The sequence below is a fragment of the Mesoplodon mirus genome (assembly GCF_964341445.2).
Source record: "Mesoplodon mirus genome assembly, chromosome: 16".
Lineage (NCBI taxonomy): Eukaryota > Metazoa > Chordata > Mammalia > Artiodactyla > Ziphiidae > Mesoplodon > Mesoplodon mirus.
In genome coordinates this window covers 28,185,027-28,202,718 of record NC_138992.1, presented here as the reverse complement: position 1 = coordinate 28,202,718, position 17,692 = coordinate 28,185,027, and the positions used below count along the sequence as shown (strand labels likewise).

Here is a 17,692-nt window from a genome sequence, read left to right as displayed (position 1 = left end):
TCTAGATTTTTAAAAATAAACTGAACTAATACAAACTGGGGAATGGCTTGGCTTAGAAAGTTGGCGGAAAAAGATTTAAGTGTCACAGTGGACTGCAAGTCAAGGCAAAATCCTGCGCTCTTTAGAAAAGCAAGCATTACAGAAAAATGCATAAACATCAGAACCCAGAAGTATTCTCTGGTAATTCTCCCAAACTCAGGCTCTGCTTAATGCTCTGCTCCAAATCGGGGACATGCAAGTTACCTTCCTCCATACATCTTACCGACACACCCCTCAGTCACTTCCACCTTCAATCAGTGTTCCACTAAAATACTTCCATGCCCCACTGTGTTCAAGGTAAAATTCAAAATCCTGTCCTTTCCGTAGAGGTGCTTCACGCACTCAGTTTTCAACTTACATTTTTGCTGTGAGCTGCTATGACTGCCATTCTCAAAGTCTGAGTTCCAGCCAGGCTCTTGGGCTTATCCTCCCTTGGACACAAGAGGTACTCTTTGGCATCTACATCTTTTCCCCAAAAGGTTCTGTCTCAAATCATCTCCCTTTTTTAACATGTTTTCCACTCACCTCTCCTAATATGTTTTGCTCTTCAGGAAGCATCCCCTAGCCACAACAGCTGAAACAGGATACTTCTCATATCATTTCATGGCCTAAAATGATACTTACATTTACAAATTCAATTTTGTTTCTTTTGTTATTTTGTAATGTGCATTTTCTTCATCCCTAACTAGACTATAAACTTTTGTTTCTATCACTCCCCGCTGCCAATTTGCCCATTTCTTTAAAACCTGATTTAAATAATTGATTTGCTGAACCTGTAGATGTGGCCATGGAAAACTCATAGACTGCATTCGAAGCTCAGCTTCATCGCTTAATACCTGAATTATATTGGGGAAGTAGATTCGAAACAGGAATTAGAAGGCAGCTTGTAAAATATTTTAATAAAGTCAATTCAACTCAGTAAGCAATACTGAAATTGCAGTATTCATATAAATGTGTGTGCCATGTATATATGTGTGTATATGTATATATATGTAGGTATACATCCATAAATGCATACATGTATGTGTGCATGTGTATCTATTCATGTTCGTGTACATGTATGTGTATATATGTGCTGTGTGTGAAATCACATGGTGATTTTCTCTTCAAAAGCTGTTATTAAATTGATACTGTATTTTATAAGTAATCATTCATTTTAAATTAAGGTAGAATCATATCCATGTTTTCCCTTTGCCTGGTAGGAAACCCAAGGCCAAATTTTTGGCCCAATTATTTCAACCAACACATACTCATATGGTCTATTTTCCTTGTCAATCCTGAGCTCCTATTCTAAGTTTTTCCTAGTTCTGATCTTTTAAAATTTGTTTTGCTTTGTTTTGTTTTAGCATGTTATCAAATACTTTTTACATTAACTTATCATTAAATCATTTGAGTAATGGGCAGTCTATAAGGGTATAATACCAATTATTAAATGTCTCTTGACTATGCAAGTTCAAGTATTTTACTCCTCGTTTCCAAAGTCCTCAAATACAAGAAAATAATGCTGACACACAGAATATTAGGCCCAAGTATTATATAAAGAGTCAATTGTAAAGCAAAATCTACTGCCCTTACATTTTTAGTTTAAATTGTAATAAAGTTTGCTACCTGAACCTTTTGCCCCTCTGTGCTGCACAAAGTAATTTTGTCATCTTAACCACTTCTGTATGATGACAACATGAATCGCTCTGGGATTTGAGTAGAACTCTGTCACTATTTCCATGAAAATGTTTTCTTTCTGCCTCCTAATTCTGGAGGATATCCACAAGTCCAACTCTAGGTCAATCCAGTAGCTGGAGAAGTATTTACAGGAAATCTCAATGAGCAAACAGCCTGCGCTCTTTTTATCAACACCATTTATAGATCCCAGAGAGGTGGGAGGTGTCTGATGAGGAAAATAAGTTGTTCCAAGAAATCATTAGGGGTTTATACTTGAGACTGTCTTATCTCATAAGGAAAAAAAAAAGTCCCCTGTAAGAGGAGGAAAAAAAAAAATCTACCACTGACACCATGTGTGTCCTATTAAAGTTGTTTTTATTTTAGAGTGTTGTAAAAATTGTTTTATATATTTTATATTAAGATCAGAGTAGCTTACTGCTGGGTAGAATTCATAAAAGAAAGGCTCCTTTGGAATTTTCCTGACCTTGCCTGGTTACACATAGACTGTCAGGCCTTCAGTGGCATATGTAGTTGAGAAATCCTTTTTACAAGTACCCATAAAAGAGACTAGTACATGTTGCTCCAGACTACAATTAAGTGGGGCTAAGTAGAGATTCCAGATGGGAAGCTGTAGAGACTGGCACAGAGGTGTGGGTTCGCTCACTCACTCCCTGGTCCCTCCGACAAGCAAGACTGGCACCAGGACAGGATCAAAATGCAACTGGGAGAAGAGGTTCTCTTATATGCCCTCCATCAGCCTCCATGTGATGGGTGCTTGGCACACCCTTGGATTTCTATGTCTAAGTCCAAGATTGCACCTCATCTTGCCCTCTCTAGACTTTCCATGAACTCCCATGCACAGCACATCAGGGCCCACTTTTCTGCTCCTCCATTTCCTCAGACCCTTACCCTCTGAAATGTGAGAATCAGAAAATCTGAAAGAAATCATTGCTAAAAACAAACAAACAAACACAAAAACAAAAAATACCACCACGGGCCTCCCTGGTGGCGCAGTGGTTGAGAGTCCGCCTGCCGATGCAGGGGATACGGGTTCGTGCCCCGGTCTGGGAGGATCCCATATGCCGCGGAGCGGCTGGGCCCGTGAGCCATGGCCGCTGAGCCTGCGCATCCGGAGCCTGTGCTCCGCAACGGGAGAGGCCACAACAGTGAGAGGCCCGCGTACGAAAAAAAAAAAAAAAAAAAAAAATACCACCACCACCAGGTGCCCATAGTTATCCCCTACCCACTTTCCCAGAAATAAGTAAAAAAATTTAAAAAGTAGTTGGGGGCGGGGCCGCAAGGGAGGGGATACATCCCAAGACACTTCCTAAAGGCTCATTGTTAAGACAGATGAGGCAGGAATTTCAGATACTTTAGCTACTGAGAGAAATGTTTGGGAGCAGGTGGATCTTTGTTAAACCTCAGTTTTATATGATAATCATACATTTACATTTAAGATGTGGCTGCTTATGAATGACTGTCCCAGTTTATAATCACTATAAAATAAACATTACCATTCGCTGCCGTGTGTCCAGAGTACCTGGGAAATAGTACAATTTGCTTAATTCATAGTGACTAACACAAATCACTGATTTGAAAGGAAACTAAATATTTAGCATAGCAAAGAGGGAACAAAAATTCCCCTTTTTTAGATGCTCTCTTATTCATATAAAAATTTCAATATCTACATTCCTGACAACTCTGAAAGTTTCAAAAGAAAAGAGGTTTTTCTCTTATCCTCTCTCTTCCAAACTACTCTTGAGGTTGGCATGTATAAAACAGACCACATAAATTGCAACTCAAATGTAAACAAAATGTAGAGAAATAAAGAACATATGTCTAAAGCATATTTTCTTGACCCTATCCTACTGAAAATGTGCTTATTTCCTGCTCTTGGTTTAATCCATCACAATCTACAACCATCTTTAGTTATAGTATCTAATACCTAATCCACATGTTGCTGTCAGTTTATATACAGAAAACAAAAATTGGAAAGGTCTTATTACTATTGCCTTTTGAAAAGTAGATGCTTGCAGAGATTCTGGTTCTAAGTTGCTAAATAGTATTTTCTTTTGTATCCGACCAAGTTAAAAGCCACTTAAAAAAAAAAAAAGTAGATGCTGGTCAAGTCATGTCACGTAAGAGGAGTGAGTTGTTTTCAAATTGAAATCGTAGGTAGGGGCAGTTTTTATATTTAAATTGTAGCACAATCCTGAGAAAATACTACGAAAATACAACGAGGGGGCTTCCCTGGTGGCGCAGTGGTTGGGAGTCCGCCTGCCGATGCAGGGGACACGGGTTCGTTCCCCGGTCCGGGAGGATCCCACATGCCACGGAGCGGCTGGGCCCGTGAGCCATGGCCGCTGAGCCTGCACGTCCGGAGCCTGTGCTCCGCAACGGGAGAGGCCACAGCAGTGAGAGGCCCGCGTACCGCAAAAAAAAAAAAAAAAAAATACAACAAGGGCTTAAAGAATTGCACCATATTATTACTAGCACCTGCAGTATTGTGAGCTGAGGCAGCCACGAGCAAAAGAGACAGAAAGCTATCTGACCATCTGTCAAAGCATCACCTAAAGTACTTTAGCAGTCTGATTGCTTAGATGGGTCAGAAAGAGAAAGGGCATTCCAGACACGGAGCTACTAAATGTGAGGGAGGGGCTCAGAGCCCCAAGGCTCCTGGGCAGCCAGAGAGCAAGAGGGCAGAGAGGAGTGCTGGGTGTGGCTCCACCAAGACAGCCTCAGGGGCAGGGCCACTATGAAAGACTGTGGATGGAAAGAATAATCTTGAAATCACATTTTTTTCCCACAAAAAATTGAGGACCAAAGATACTAAAATTACAGAAGAAGATGGCCTTAGTAGGAATGGCTGAAGCAAAGCAAAGCCAGTGGGCTCAACACTTCGGCATTTATGAAATGACCTTTGGGGTATGTTTCACGAGCTATTTCAAGTGGGAGGACATTGGGAGGGTGTGGTGATTGCAGAGTGTCATGTTTTTAAAAAATATTTGTAAAACAAAGTAAAATGATGCATTGGGGTGCAGGGAGAGACCGTTTAAAGTCAGCTACTTCGATGTTGGACAACCATAGCTTTTATCTTTGAATTTTATGATAAGGAACAAGGAAAAGGTACAGGAAAACTTGAGTTTCCTGGGCAAGATATTGGTCCTACTCTTGGCTTTACCATTAATAACTTGCTACATCTCCATGGACCAGGAGGAGCCTCCTGGATCTCAGCTCCTTCCTCTTCCCTAGTATGTAATGGAAGATCAATGATGTTCATAAAACATAGCCATTGAGTCAAGAGCTAAAAAATCTTTCCCTTAGGTCTTCAAAAGATCTCCTTCATTCAGATCTCTGATCAAACGTCACTCCCTCAATTTCCCTGAACACCCTATATAATACACTCCCAATCCAATCTTTCACTAGCTCCTTACCCTGCTTTATTTTTCTTCACATAGCTCCCATCTCCACATGAAATTATGCACTCATCCACTTTTGTATTGCCATGATCCCACTAGAAAAAACACTGTAAGAACTTTGAGCAATATCATGCCTAGACCAATGATTGGTACACAGCATTGCTCAATAAACACCTGATGAATAAATTAAAATTAGTTATCATGGGACTTTACATATGGGACAGAATATTTCAGGTTGAGGTGGTGTTGGCCAATCCTGTGAAAGACTACTGTCACCTCCAAATGACATTCCCACCAACCCCCGCTCCCTGTACGTGAACGTTTTCCAACTTTGTACCTCAGCAACCATGATTTTGTTCTTCCATTTGTCATTTAAATTTCATCATAGCATGTTTATATTTTTCTATTAATATATTGTCTAATGTACAACATAGTCCAGACTTGAAAGTTCTTCCATTTAAAACTGCAAGTTAGGGAATTCCCTGGTAGTCCAGCGGTAGGGACTCTGCACTTTCACTGCTGAAAGGGTGCAGGTTCAATCCCTGGTCTCGGAACTAAGATCCTGCAAGCCGCGTGGTGTGGCCGAAAAAAAAATTTTTTTTAAGTAATAATAGGGCTTCCCTGGTGGCGCAGTGGTTGGGAGTCCACCTGCCGATGCAGGGGACGCAGGTTCGTGCCCCAGTCCGGGAAGATCCCACATGCCGTGGAGCGGCTGGGCCTGTGAGCCATGGCCGCTGAGCCTGCGCGTCTGGAGCCTGTGCTCCACAACGGGAGATGCCACAACAGTGAGAGGCCCGCGTACCACCAAAAAAAAAAAAAAAAAAAAAAGTAATAATAAAGCTGCAGGTTATATATTAATAGAATAACTTGGTCCCAACAGGATGAATTCTATTAGTGTGCTCAGGGTGGGAGGGAGGGAGTGAAGACAGTTACATCTGCTGTGAGTACAGTCTTCATTTTTAGTAGTCTGTTCTTTTTTTCCCTTGTTTCCTACACTCATTGTTCAATTGTTTTTCCTCTAACTCATTGTCAGTCTTTCCCTCTTTCCCATTGTCTTTTACCATCCCCTCCTCTTTCTTTCTCCATCCTCCTGCTATCTTGGCAGCTAAAGCATAGGTCACATGCAGACTTTACAAGAGTCTTGCTCAGTCTTTGAGGGTTCACTATCTGTGAAAAGGAAGGAGGAGGAAGGAAGAGGATGAAAGCTGCCAGATGTAAAAGGCTTGGCAAATGCACAGTACAGCTACTGGAAAAGTGGTCAGTTCTTGGTCGTAAAACAATGCTCTTGGGCTTACAGTTCTCTTCCTCACCCTTCACATAACAACCACAAAACCTACCCATATCTTTTGGCAATTAGTCATAGAGTCATTGGATTTTAGGACTGGACTGGATCTTAGAGATTGCCTACCTCAATACCCTCAATTTAAAATGAGGAAATAGAGGCCAAGAGAGGTTAAGTGACTTGCCAAGGGTTATAGAATTAATGAGTTGACATGGTGCAGAGACCCAGATCTCCTGATCACCAGACCGGAATCCTGAAGAGTGAGAGTCAGAAAAGCCCAAGGTACTCCACAGATTATGTCATCAGAAATGAAAGAAAAGATAACTAATCAAGAAAAGTTTGGAAATGAACAGTAACTTCAAGTCATACATCAATCCATGACTTAAGACATTTCCAAATATTCTTTCACTGTTTAAAAGCAAATAAGCATACAATAATTAAGGAAAAATAGGCAAAAGCATTACGCTGTTGTTTTAAAATCTTACAGCCATTTATTGTCTCATTTCTAATAGTTTTCAGTGTAATATCTTATATACTTAGGACTACTCCATTTCGCTGACCTCTAACTTATGGCTTCCAGTAATGAAAAGCAGCTGATTTTAATGTGCCCATGCTCCAGTGTGAAGGAGGCTAAGGCTGCGTTTGTGTGCAATCAGGTTAAGATTGGCTCCAACAGGAGAAAAATCCATACATATGTTGAAAAGATCTGAAAAATGCCTGTATTCCCAACCTGATTACGACTTACATTTTTGCATGGTTTGTCAAAGCAGATCACCGAAATCAAGTCAAGATGTAAAATGGGATAAAGTGGTTTTCTTCTCTATTCTTCCATTAATCCCCGTGACCTATTGAAGAAAGGAACTTTTTCCTCTCTCACCTGAGGCAAGGTGGGATACTCCACTGGAAGTTATGCCAATTTTTGTCAATTGGTGCTCAATTTCCAAAATTAACTTTCTAGTTTTCATTTCCTACATTTGTAAATAGAAGTTATTTTATTGCAGAGTCATTTTCCATTTCTATCAACAATCCTATGTTAGTTCCCTTTTTTAAAACATAAAACAAATTCCAACATAACTTTTTAAACCTACTAACTTTAAAGTTTACTTAAAAATTGAATTTATTAAACTGAATATGTAGATACAGGGATTAGAGCAATAGCTGGTCTCTCCTAATGTCTATCCTAATAAATAATACTTGGTAAAACCTAAATGTAAATTAAATAAGAGTTCATTGATGGTTCACTTGTCAAAAAGAGAATATTAACAGATGATACATAAACATTTGTTTTGACATAATTTTAATTGCTGACAGTGTCAGGTTATTATCTATTAAGACAATGCACTGTTGCTTGAAGCATAAAAAATAAAAATGCAATAAACATTACAGGTTAAAAATTTAGCTGTTACCTACAAAATTCTCAAACAAGACTGGGGCTAAGTCAAAATAGTTTCAGAGGGGAGGGGAACGTGCTGGCTCTTGTTACACATAAGCATGTTTGTTATAGGAGCATTTTCAGGTTAATTTTTGCTATTAATGTAAACCACAATTGGGGGACCACGTTGCTGGAAGAGGAATGGGGGGGTAGTTATATAAACAATATACAACAAAGAAAGTCTTTATTTCCAATACCTGAATACATCAGGTTTGTTTTTAGGTACAAGGTTGCAGGTTAAATGCTCTCAGCTATCCAAGAAGTGGCTTATTAGTTTTGTAAGAAAATATTTTCTTATATTTTGACTGAAAAATACCCAGTTTAACTGAACAAAACCATCCTTGTTAGTGAAAAGCAGACCCAAAAAAACTTTGTTTCAAAGACTCAGCAAAGAAAAGCAAAACTAATTCAAGAGGAAAAGCTGCCTTCCTAATAGTAGCTTCTGAATCTGGATCTAATAGTTCTCAAAGGCCGACTGGAGTCTTCAAGTCTTAAGTTTTGTCTTCTTCCATGGATCATAGACATTCTCTATGAGGCAGCATAATATGGATATAAATCCATTCTAAGCAGATATATGTTCCCTCTCTGGGCTATAGCCACGAAGCTGAAAAGCTATGCCCCAAGAGCAAGATCGAAAGCAAACAAAAGTTCTGACTGTTTCATGGGGTAATTTTCTAAACACAACTTTCTTTTTTGCTTTCCTACTTTGTGCACTAGAAAAATCCTAACTTCATCTTTGGCAATGCGGCATCCGCTAGTGATAAAATAAATAGTAACAAGAGATTATGCTTTCAGAAGCACAGCATCAGCGCTAAGAACTGCATTTCAACATACTGACTCGGCTCCAGCCAGCACCTGAGCTATGTACACTTCTCCTAATTTGTAAGTGGGCCTAATCCTGTTATTACAGAATAATTACTACAAATCAGCACAATTACTACAAAGACACAAATAAACATACACATACCAGTAGCTGTTTTCCACAAATTATTATCAAAACAAAGAGAACTAGCTAATTGTGGTAACATTAAGACAATGTTTATTCCTCTCAGTGTTTGGGCAAGTTTATTTTAAGTTGTCATCTTCAACTAGTAATGATACAGATGATTTTACAGATTCCATAAACCTTTCTAATCTAAACTGTTCTCAACTGAAAGTTGGCTACTTCTCTTAGAGCAAAGGCCTGATTTCATAAGAACTGGCTTTTATGGTACATTAGCAAAAAATAAAGAAAAGTAAAAAACCAGCACACACACACACACACACACACACACTTTTAGAAATCTCATTTTAAAAGCTCATTTGTAATGTAGTCTTCTAAATTATTTTCAGGTACCATGAAATTAAATATTCATTCTTAAATATTTACATTCTTCACAATTTAAGCATTCGTCTCTAAGGAAGTATAATGTGGAATATTCTCACCAATGTTATTATCAGGTTTCCCTTATGGATAAATACTTTTTTGGGAGCGAGAGTGATTAGACAGGAGGAGTATTCAGAAAGCACACAGCCCACAATAGGGATTATCTGAACTCACCTCCTGGACAGTGCCTCACGGCCATCTTACATCTCCTGGATTCAGCGATCGTTGGACATGGTATCGTGTCTTTTGCTGGCTTTTTAACAATTTGCCGTGTTCTGGTTTCCAGACCCCACTTAAATCCACATGTGCGATTATTTCTGCTACAAGTTCCCCATTCACTCCAATGGCCAACCTCACATCCTTCTAATAGAGAGAAAACAAACACAGATGACAACTTGGTATACATTTCTCCACCATCACCAAATTTACATAGCAGTGTTTCTCTAACTCCCCCACCTTCAGATACCAAAAATGAAGTTGTACAGCCCACAAGACCTGTATACACCTTTCAGGAACTTTAACTCTTTGAATTATGGAGTTATAGATAAAAGTAAATAACTGCCACATAAGTACTTTAAAAATTACTACTATTTGTCTTACTTCATTTTTTGAAGGGATGCTACTGGTGCATTCTAAAGACATTGAAATATATAACCTTTAAAACTTTCAACAGATAAAACCTACAGTAAAAGATACTCTTTTCATACCATGACAGGACACAAAATTTTACAGGTTAATTCTGCATGCCCCACCCTGAAATTCACAAGTGTGTTAGTTTTATTTTGGAAGTAAGTATGTGATGATAGGGAGTGTTTTGCATTTTCTGATTGTCTCAATTCTTTTAAAAGGTGTCTTACACCATAGTATATATTTCTTACTCCCTAAATTGATACTGCACATTACCATAGTTTGAAAAGTAAACAAATATGGTCAGATATTTGAAAATGTATGTTTTGCCTAGATATGTAAGCTTTCAGCATCCCCTTTTGTAAGTTCATATAGTGGAAGAGTATGTTACTCTCCAATATCCTGTGATGAGAGGAATGGGGAGGAGATAAAAGCATAAAAATATGCAAAGTTAAACCTCCTCATCAAATTCACCATTAAAAACCCCATCACACTAGCAGATGAGGACTCAGGCCTAGAGTCCACACACCATTAGTATTTCCACATTCCAGATCTCAGCAGGCATCATAGGAACTCTTAGATTTTTCAAAGCTATTTAAGATTTTTATTTAGGGGAATGCATAGGAATCTATGGTTAATTTGTTAATAGTTAAGGGTTTCATAAGCATTTCCACTGAACATTTGTAATAGGTGTGGGTCTTGCCTCTCAAAAGCGAATTCAACGTTTTGAATATGCTCTTCTAGTGACCTTCTTATTTTTCAGTAAGGTGTTGCCTGTATGCATGTATTGACTCACACATATATAGGAATATATGCACACATTTCGTCAAAAACCTCTCATTTAAATGTGTTCTCTGCAAGCTCCCAAATACATAATTACAGACTACTTCAAAATTTCTACAGGGAAAATGTTCTCAATTTAAGTCTCCATTTTAAAGAGATGGAAAGCCTCATTTAGAATACATTGCTCTGTTGTACACCATATCAGATGTATAACATGTCAAATAAAATTCAGGCATGGCAGAGGTGGGAGTGGTGAAGATGCCATCACACCTAAGATTAGATTGAGGCATTTATCAAAACATAAGTACTGACAGATCTTTACCTTTTAATCAGTGGTATAAAATTACCGAAGTTTTTTTAAACACTCAAAAAATATAAAATTTATAAAATGTGTATTCCTAATTATTACTCACAAACAGCATATATATGTATATTAAATTGTGCGTTCTACATATCTAAATTTAGTAAAAGTAAAATTGTTTTAATGCACTTTGCAACATTCAGTCAATCATCAACAAAGTACATTTGGCACAAAAAATCTCTTCCCAATTGAATTTTTTTATACAAATGGCTAAGCAAGAAGCTCCATAATTAATACACATAACAATAGTGATAGACTAGCTAGCCACATGGGACTGCTTGAAAATCTTGTTTTTCTTCTAAACAAAATGTTTTTCTCTAACGGTTACTAATAAATTTATTAAGATAATTAAGAAATGGATGTATTACATAGATAATAAAAACATTATTCTCAGCATTTAAGTGGTTTAACTTAGATGTAAAACTAACAAATTTTGAAGCAAAATGTAATACATGATACTGCCCAACAACATAAAGTCAGCAAAGAACTTAAATAATTTTCAGTTCTAATAAATAACAAGAGAACCGATTACTTTCTAGGATGAATACATCCAGCATGCATTTTTTCCCCCCAAGAAACGGGTGTTAAAATAAAAGTTGAAGTTTGAAAGTTACATGGAAAACTACTCACCCACACATTCCATGGTTTCATCTAATGGTGCAAAACCATCTGGACATTCCTCAAAGCAGCGGCCTCTATGCAAATAAAAGCCTACTTTGCACTTGGTACAAAAGTCTTTGCTAAAGCAAGAATCACAGTTTTCTATTCTGCATCCTAAAAACAATTTTAAAGAGAAAGAGAAAATTTCAGTCAAAAATTTACTGGTTTTGCAAATAAAACTTTCACAGACTCACCGGTTAGCTCAATTGGAATTCTAGTGGTCAGAGAAATATGTGTTCAACTCATTTGTTTCCTCATGCCATCTCCCTCTAAATCACTCCTACCTCTTCCAACAGCTCACCACATCAATAGGCTAAGACAAAATTCCAGCCCGGGGCCCTAGGCAGCATGAGACCCTTCAGAAATTTTTGCAACTCCAAATGGGATTAAAACGAAGGATTAAAAAGAAAAACACTCCCCCTACAAATTACATTGCTGGTGGGATTGAAATCTGTCCTGCTCTTCCAAAGACCTACTATGAAAAACACAATGGGAATACTCTAATCAGTATCTTCTGTTCCAAGACAGTAAGTTAAAATTCTGTTTAATGCATTTACTTTCATCAGAGGGTGTCTTAACTAGGAGACGTACTTTAAGTCATTTTTTGGAAAACCCATAATACGTTTCCATTTAGTCTTCACAACAATCCATCAGCATGAGCAGTGGTACCCCTATTTTACAAATAAGGAACCTGAGACTAAGTCACAAAGCTGGTAATGGCTGAGCTGGTTCTGAAAGCCCCCAAACGGACTGCCTTCTAAATCTGTTCTCTTTTCTCTATAACACACTAACTGAATTTCGTTGGAAACAGTTGGTGAAAGAGAAATGCTTTCAGTTCTGCTGGGTGTGGTTTTGAATCCCAGCTCTGCCCTTACCAGCTGTGTGACTCTGAATGGCTACATGCCTCTCTGAGCCTCTATTTCCTTCTGTATAAAACAGGGATGTCACTGACTTTACAAGGTTATTGTGAGGATCTACAATAATATATGTAAATCGACTAGCTCATAATCGGTAGTCTGCAGATACAAGCACCAGTGAATTAGAAACAGAAACGTATTTTTCCACTAAACCATTCACATTACAAGGTGTAAAAAGAAGCAATAATTTACAGGCTTGTATTCTAGGTCAGAGTCCCCTGTATTCGAGGAACAGCTGGGCCAGAGGTAATTGGTTTGTAGGGGTGAAAATAAATAAACTCTAAACTACTCTTCAAGGAGAAGAAAGGAAAGGTCAGAGAATTGGCTAATTGAAAGGAGAGGTTTTCAACGGATTACAGTACATTATTACTTGTAACAGATTTAATTGATGGCAATTAACAGCACATAAAGCTCTATGAAAACTCCCTGGCAACACTTTTATTCTTTTAACAAGCCTCTGAGTGCCAGTACTATATTTGGTGATTTAACGATTCAGAAAAACTTTAAAAACTAGTTTCCACAACCGAAGATATAATTGAATAAAAAATATAACCAAAACATGAAATCATTGAATATAAAAATTTTGAAAATTGAGAAGATAAAGCCTGAATACAAACACTAAAAAAGTTTGTTAAAATAGATTACATTATAAATAATGACAGTTTCTAGACTTATAAAAAGAAAACAGCAATCTTCACATTTCAATTTTGAGTCTAAACATGTCTGCATGTATTAAGTGACCACCACGAAGCAGCTAATTCAACTTCTAAAATGTTACCCAAATTTACAATTGGAAAACCAACTCTGTGTGGTTGAAAGTCCATAGTCAAATTACACTATTGCTCTTTCAGGGGAGGATGGTGGACACAGAAGAATGGTTTATCACCCTATAAAATGTTCATTTGCAGCCTTAAATGCTGTAACCTATATTTTTATAAAATGGTGGTCTATTGCTGGTCAGTAGCTTCTTAATAATGGTCAAAATACACGACCATCATGTCCACAAATTGTTGGTTTTCTTGCTACATTTTTCTAAAAAGCAAGCAGCCCTTCCTGTTAGCAGAATTATTTTCCAAGAAATAATGATAAACATTCCAAAGGATAAAACAGAGCTAAAGGGTGAAGAGAACAAGCTTTTATATATGTATTTTTAAAAAGGACTATACATTTCATAAGTCAATTGTTATGTATAAGATCTGATTGTTTTTTGTTTTTTGTTTTTTTAACATGGCCTGCACCTATGAGCTTTTAGGCCAAAAAGTTATAGCAATAAGCATTTGGAAATAATTTTACAAGGTCCTTTCCTGATCTTTATTGTTACTTGTAGCTCCCTTTCCTCATTTCATTCCCTGCTCCTAATACCAGTTCACAGAATGTGGAATTTCTGAAATACCTATCATTCTCTCTAAAGTCCCTTAGGACTTCTTCAGGCATAAATCTGGCTAGAAGAAAGCTTAATTATTTGTCCTCAAATTTCAGTACAATAAAAATCTGATGAATTCAAATTATAAAATACTACAACCATGAAAAAGCACAAGGTGAATTATAAGCAATGACTGAGAATAAGCTCTGAGCCCCATCATTAAATGAAAAATGGCAAGTTGCAGGATATACAGAGTATGATGCAATAAAACCACATATACACGTGTATGTGTATATATATGAAGTAGCTTGAGAAGTTAATTTGGGAAGGGGAAATAGCAGAATTTTGAAATGTTAAAAATTATATTTCTGAGTCATATGAATCTTTTTAATTGTAATGTATCTGTGTATTAAAAGAAAAGAGAAAAAGATATTTCAATATACATTTGTGACCTACTTAAATATACAGAAAATGCCACTGTATTTACATTCTAAAAGAAATTCTTTTGATTTTTAAACAGGCAAGAATGAATAAAGGAATGTTATCCCATCCCAATTTTTTTTCAGGTTTGGGGGCATGAGGTTATACCCCTTCTACGATAATGCTGAACCTGCCTTAGCCTTCAAAATAATCATTTGACCATCTCTTGCCAGTGTCCTTTGCTTTCATATGTTCAATGGTGCTTTCCAAATCATTAGGAAAAAAGTTAAACATTTTTTTTATTCACTGAAGCATTTAAATAGAAGCTTTGATTGGTGCAAAGCTGTAACAAGGTCAGAAGCTCCACTGATCTTCCTGGTCTCGGTCACTCTTCGCCACAACGTAAAACCAAAGCAGGCCGCCCACATACTTAGCAGCCTGAACTGACACAATGCGTTCATTCACAAACATCTTTGAGCCGAAAGCTTTTTTTTTTGCAGCACGCGGGCCTCTCACTGTTGTGGCCCCTCCCGTTGTGGAGCACAGGCTCCGGACGCGCAGGCCCAGTGGCCATGGCTCACGGGCCCAGCCGCTCCACGGCATGTGGAATCCTTCCAGACCGGGGCACGAACCCGTGTCCCCTGCACCGGCAGGCGGACTCCCAACCACTGCGCCACCAGGAAAGCCCCGAAAGCTTTTTAAAGCTAACAGCGGCATAAAACCAACTACACTGCCAGTCTGCTTCTTTTCAGGGATTCACATCAATTCTACTAACTCATTTTTTCATACAAAAGTAAAACAGGGCTTCCCTGGTGGCGCAGTGGTTGAGAGTCCGCCTGCTGATGCAGGGGACATGGGTTCATGCCCCGGTCCGGGAAGATCCCACATGCCGCGGAGCGGCTGGGCCCGTGAGCCATGGCCACTGAGCCTGCGCGTCCAGAGCCTGTGCTCCACAACGGGAGAGGCCACAACAGTTAGAGAGGCCCGTGTACTGCAAAAAAAAAAAAAAAAAAGTAAAACATTCTCATTACGAATAAAAATTCAAAACAGTACAGAAGGTTTAAAGGAAATGATAGAAAGTCTTCCTTACCTGATGACACATCGGGTCTACTCTCCAGAAATAGCCACTGAATTAACACTTCAGGAAAATCTTTATGTCCATTTTATAAATAAATGAGTTTTAAAACACCAATGGGATCATTCAACAGACTGAAAAACTTTGCAAAACTTTATACTGACTAAGAAAACGGGTATATCAAACTTTACTAAACATGGATCTTGTCTCTAAAAACCTGGGCTTTAAGTCCTTGTTCAGAAATACAAGACCCTGTTTTATCCAATTTACATGCTTCTAAATTATAGTGCCTCCTCAAAACTGTAATCCACCAAGTGAGGGCTGCCAGTATCGGTTTAAGTAAAATTACTGTCCAAGTAAAACTGTGTCCAAATGCAATCTGATGGGGCTGTCATTTGGCAAGGGAGGCTTGCTCTGGCCAAAAACAGAAAAATAGCTTGGGTACCCTTTCCGTCCTTCCACAGTAGCCATACCACCTCCATTATAACATTTCTCAAATTATACTCTAGTTCAGTTCAATAGCTCATTCCAAACATTCTCCAAAAATTGAGTATGTGCCAGGTTTTGTGCCGTTTGATGAGAACATAAAATTGTAACACCCATTCCCTGTCCTGGAGGTGGAAAAGCCAAAGAGAGGGGGCCATGTGGCACTTCCAGGGCATCGCAACATAGTATAGGAGATATCAGAAGCACGTGCTGGGTACATTAGAGGCAGAGAAGATCCATTTCTGTTCTGCCATTACAAACCTTTTTTTTTCTTTTTCAAGCTCTGAATTCCTTGTTTCTAACACAGTGTCGGACACATGGTCGAGTTTTAGTGCTCGCCAAGTGAATGTCATTTAAAAACTCAATTCCTTTATATTTAAAAGCTCATTTGAATGCTTAATATGAGATTGCTTCATATGCACTCTAAATATCTTTAATATAAAAAAGAAAATCTATGGTTGCTGGTAAAGGACTGCAAATCTTATTGGAGGAACAAATAGTCCAACACCTGAAAACAGTTATAATGGAGAACGCAAATATTGACGTGTGGCAAGTGATGTGTGCTATGGAATTTGGAACCTCTGCTGAGCGGGTTTGAGAGAGACAGAGGGGAGAGCAGGGTCCTGGGAGGGCGACTCCTCCACCGTAACACGACGGTGACGGTTCCCATGGTGCATGACACCCGATGAAGAGGGGCCGGAATGAACTGGAGGGTAAATGGATGACGGGGCTACTCGGCTTTAGATGGCTGTGGGTGGAGAATTTCACCTCTTGTTTTATTTAGTTTCAAAAAAGGAGGTAAAATTATAAATTATTTGTGGCTTTAAGTATTTAAGTAACAATTAAAATGAACAAAAATGAAGTTAAGTTCAAATTAGGGCTTGGTCTAACTAGCAGTAAGAGGTCCCCATAGATTACACATGAGAATAATGTGACCAAAATGGTATCTGGTTTGTTCCCTCATTTTGACAAGATAACAGCCCCTCGGGGCCAGGCGCCATGATAATAGCTAGAGGGACAGATGAAAAAGCAAAGTTCCTGCACTTCAGGATATTCTGTCTACTAATAGGAAAGGTACCCAGGCATTGCGGCAACAAGGTAATAATGTAACTACGCTAAAGTCTATACAGTGAACTGGGGAGAGGGTATTTCCAGGAAATTAAGCTACCTGAAAGCAGGAATAGAGTGGAGGTAAGGAAAACCAGTGAAAGCCTCATGCTCTAAGAGCTAAGAGTCATGGGAAAAGGAGTTACAGTGAATGAACAGAACCAACAAACTGGGTGGAGGAGAAGATGGGCCGAGAGAAGAGAAAGATCCACAGTTATCCCCCTCCCCTGCTTCTTCCTTTGGTGCCGCAGCTCTCAGCAGGGCCTTGACACACCGAGAGTTTTATTTATCTCCCCAGCAAAATCTAGATGACAAAAAGCACCTCTTATTTGAATATCTGAGAGTGGCTAATAATAGAAACAAAAAAATGAAAACCTTAAATGAAAAACAGAGGAAAATCAACCTCTGTTCAACCCAACTGTGAACACATAATTCTATAGGTTACAATCAATTATTAGAGAAAGGAAAGAATCAGTGAGGTAGAGAGGACCTCAGACACACACTGAGGAATCTGTTATTTCTTGGGCACCAGGGCTGTGGGCTGCAGGCTCCTCAGCACACCATGAATATCTGACCGCTTCTTGTTCTCTAATTGCCCTTTAGTGTCAGCCTCCTGACACCTCCTTCAAACCGTGGCATACACACCCACGGTGGGTGGCTGGGGGGAGATTTAGTCTTCAGTTAGCAGTTGCAAGG

The 17,692-nt window shown here is 38.6% G+C and overlaps 1 protein-coding gene across 3 annotated transcripts in view; it reads right to left on the bottom strand.

Moving 5' to 3' along the window:
• RSPO2 (R-spondin 2) overlaps positions 1–17,692 on the bottom strand; it is a gene marked incomplete at its 5' end in the record, with an annotated part of 157,428 nt that overhangs the window by 47,191 nt on the left and 92,545 nt on the right. For 2 of the 3 annotated variants that reach the window (XM_082601536.1, XM_082601537.1), the window contains 2 exons: positions 9,372–9,560; positions 11,599–11,742. In XM_082601536.1, the coding sequence (XP_082457662.1) occupies positions 9,372–9,560; positions 11,599–11,742 (333 nt within the window). The remainder of the gene's footprint in view (positions 1–9,371; positions 9,561–11,598; positions 11,743–17,692) is intronic. The other variant, XM_082601538.1, reaches the window with a different exon arrangement.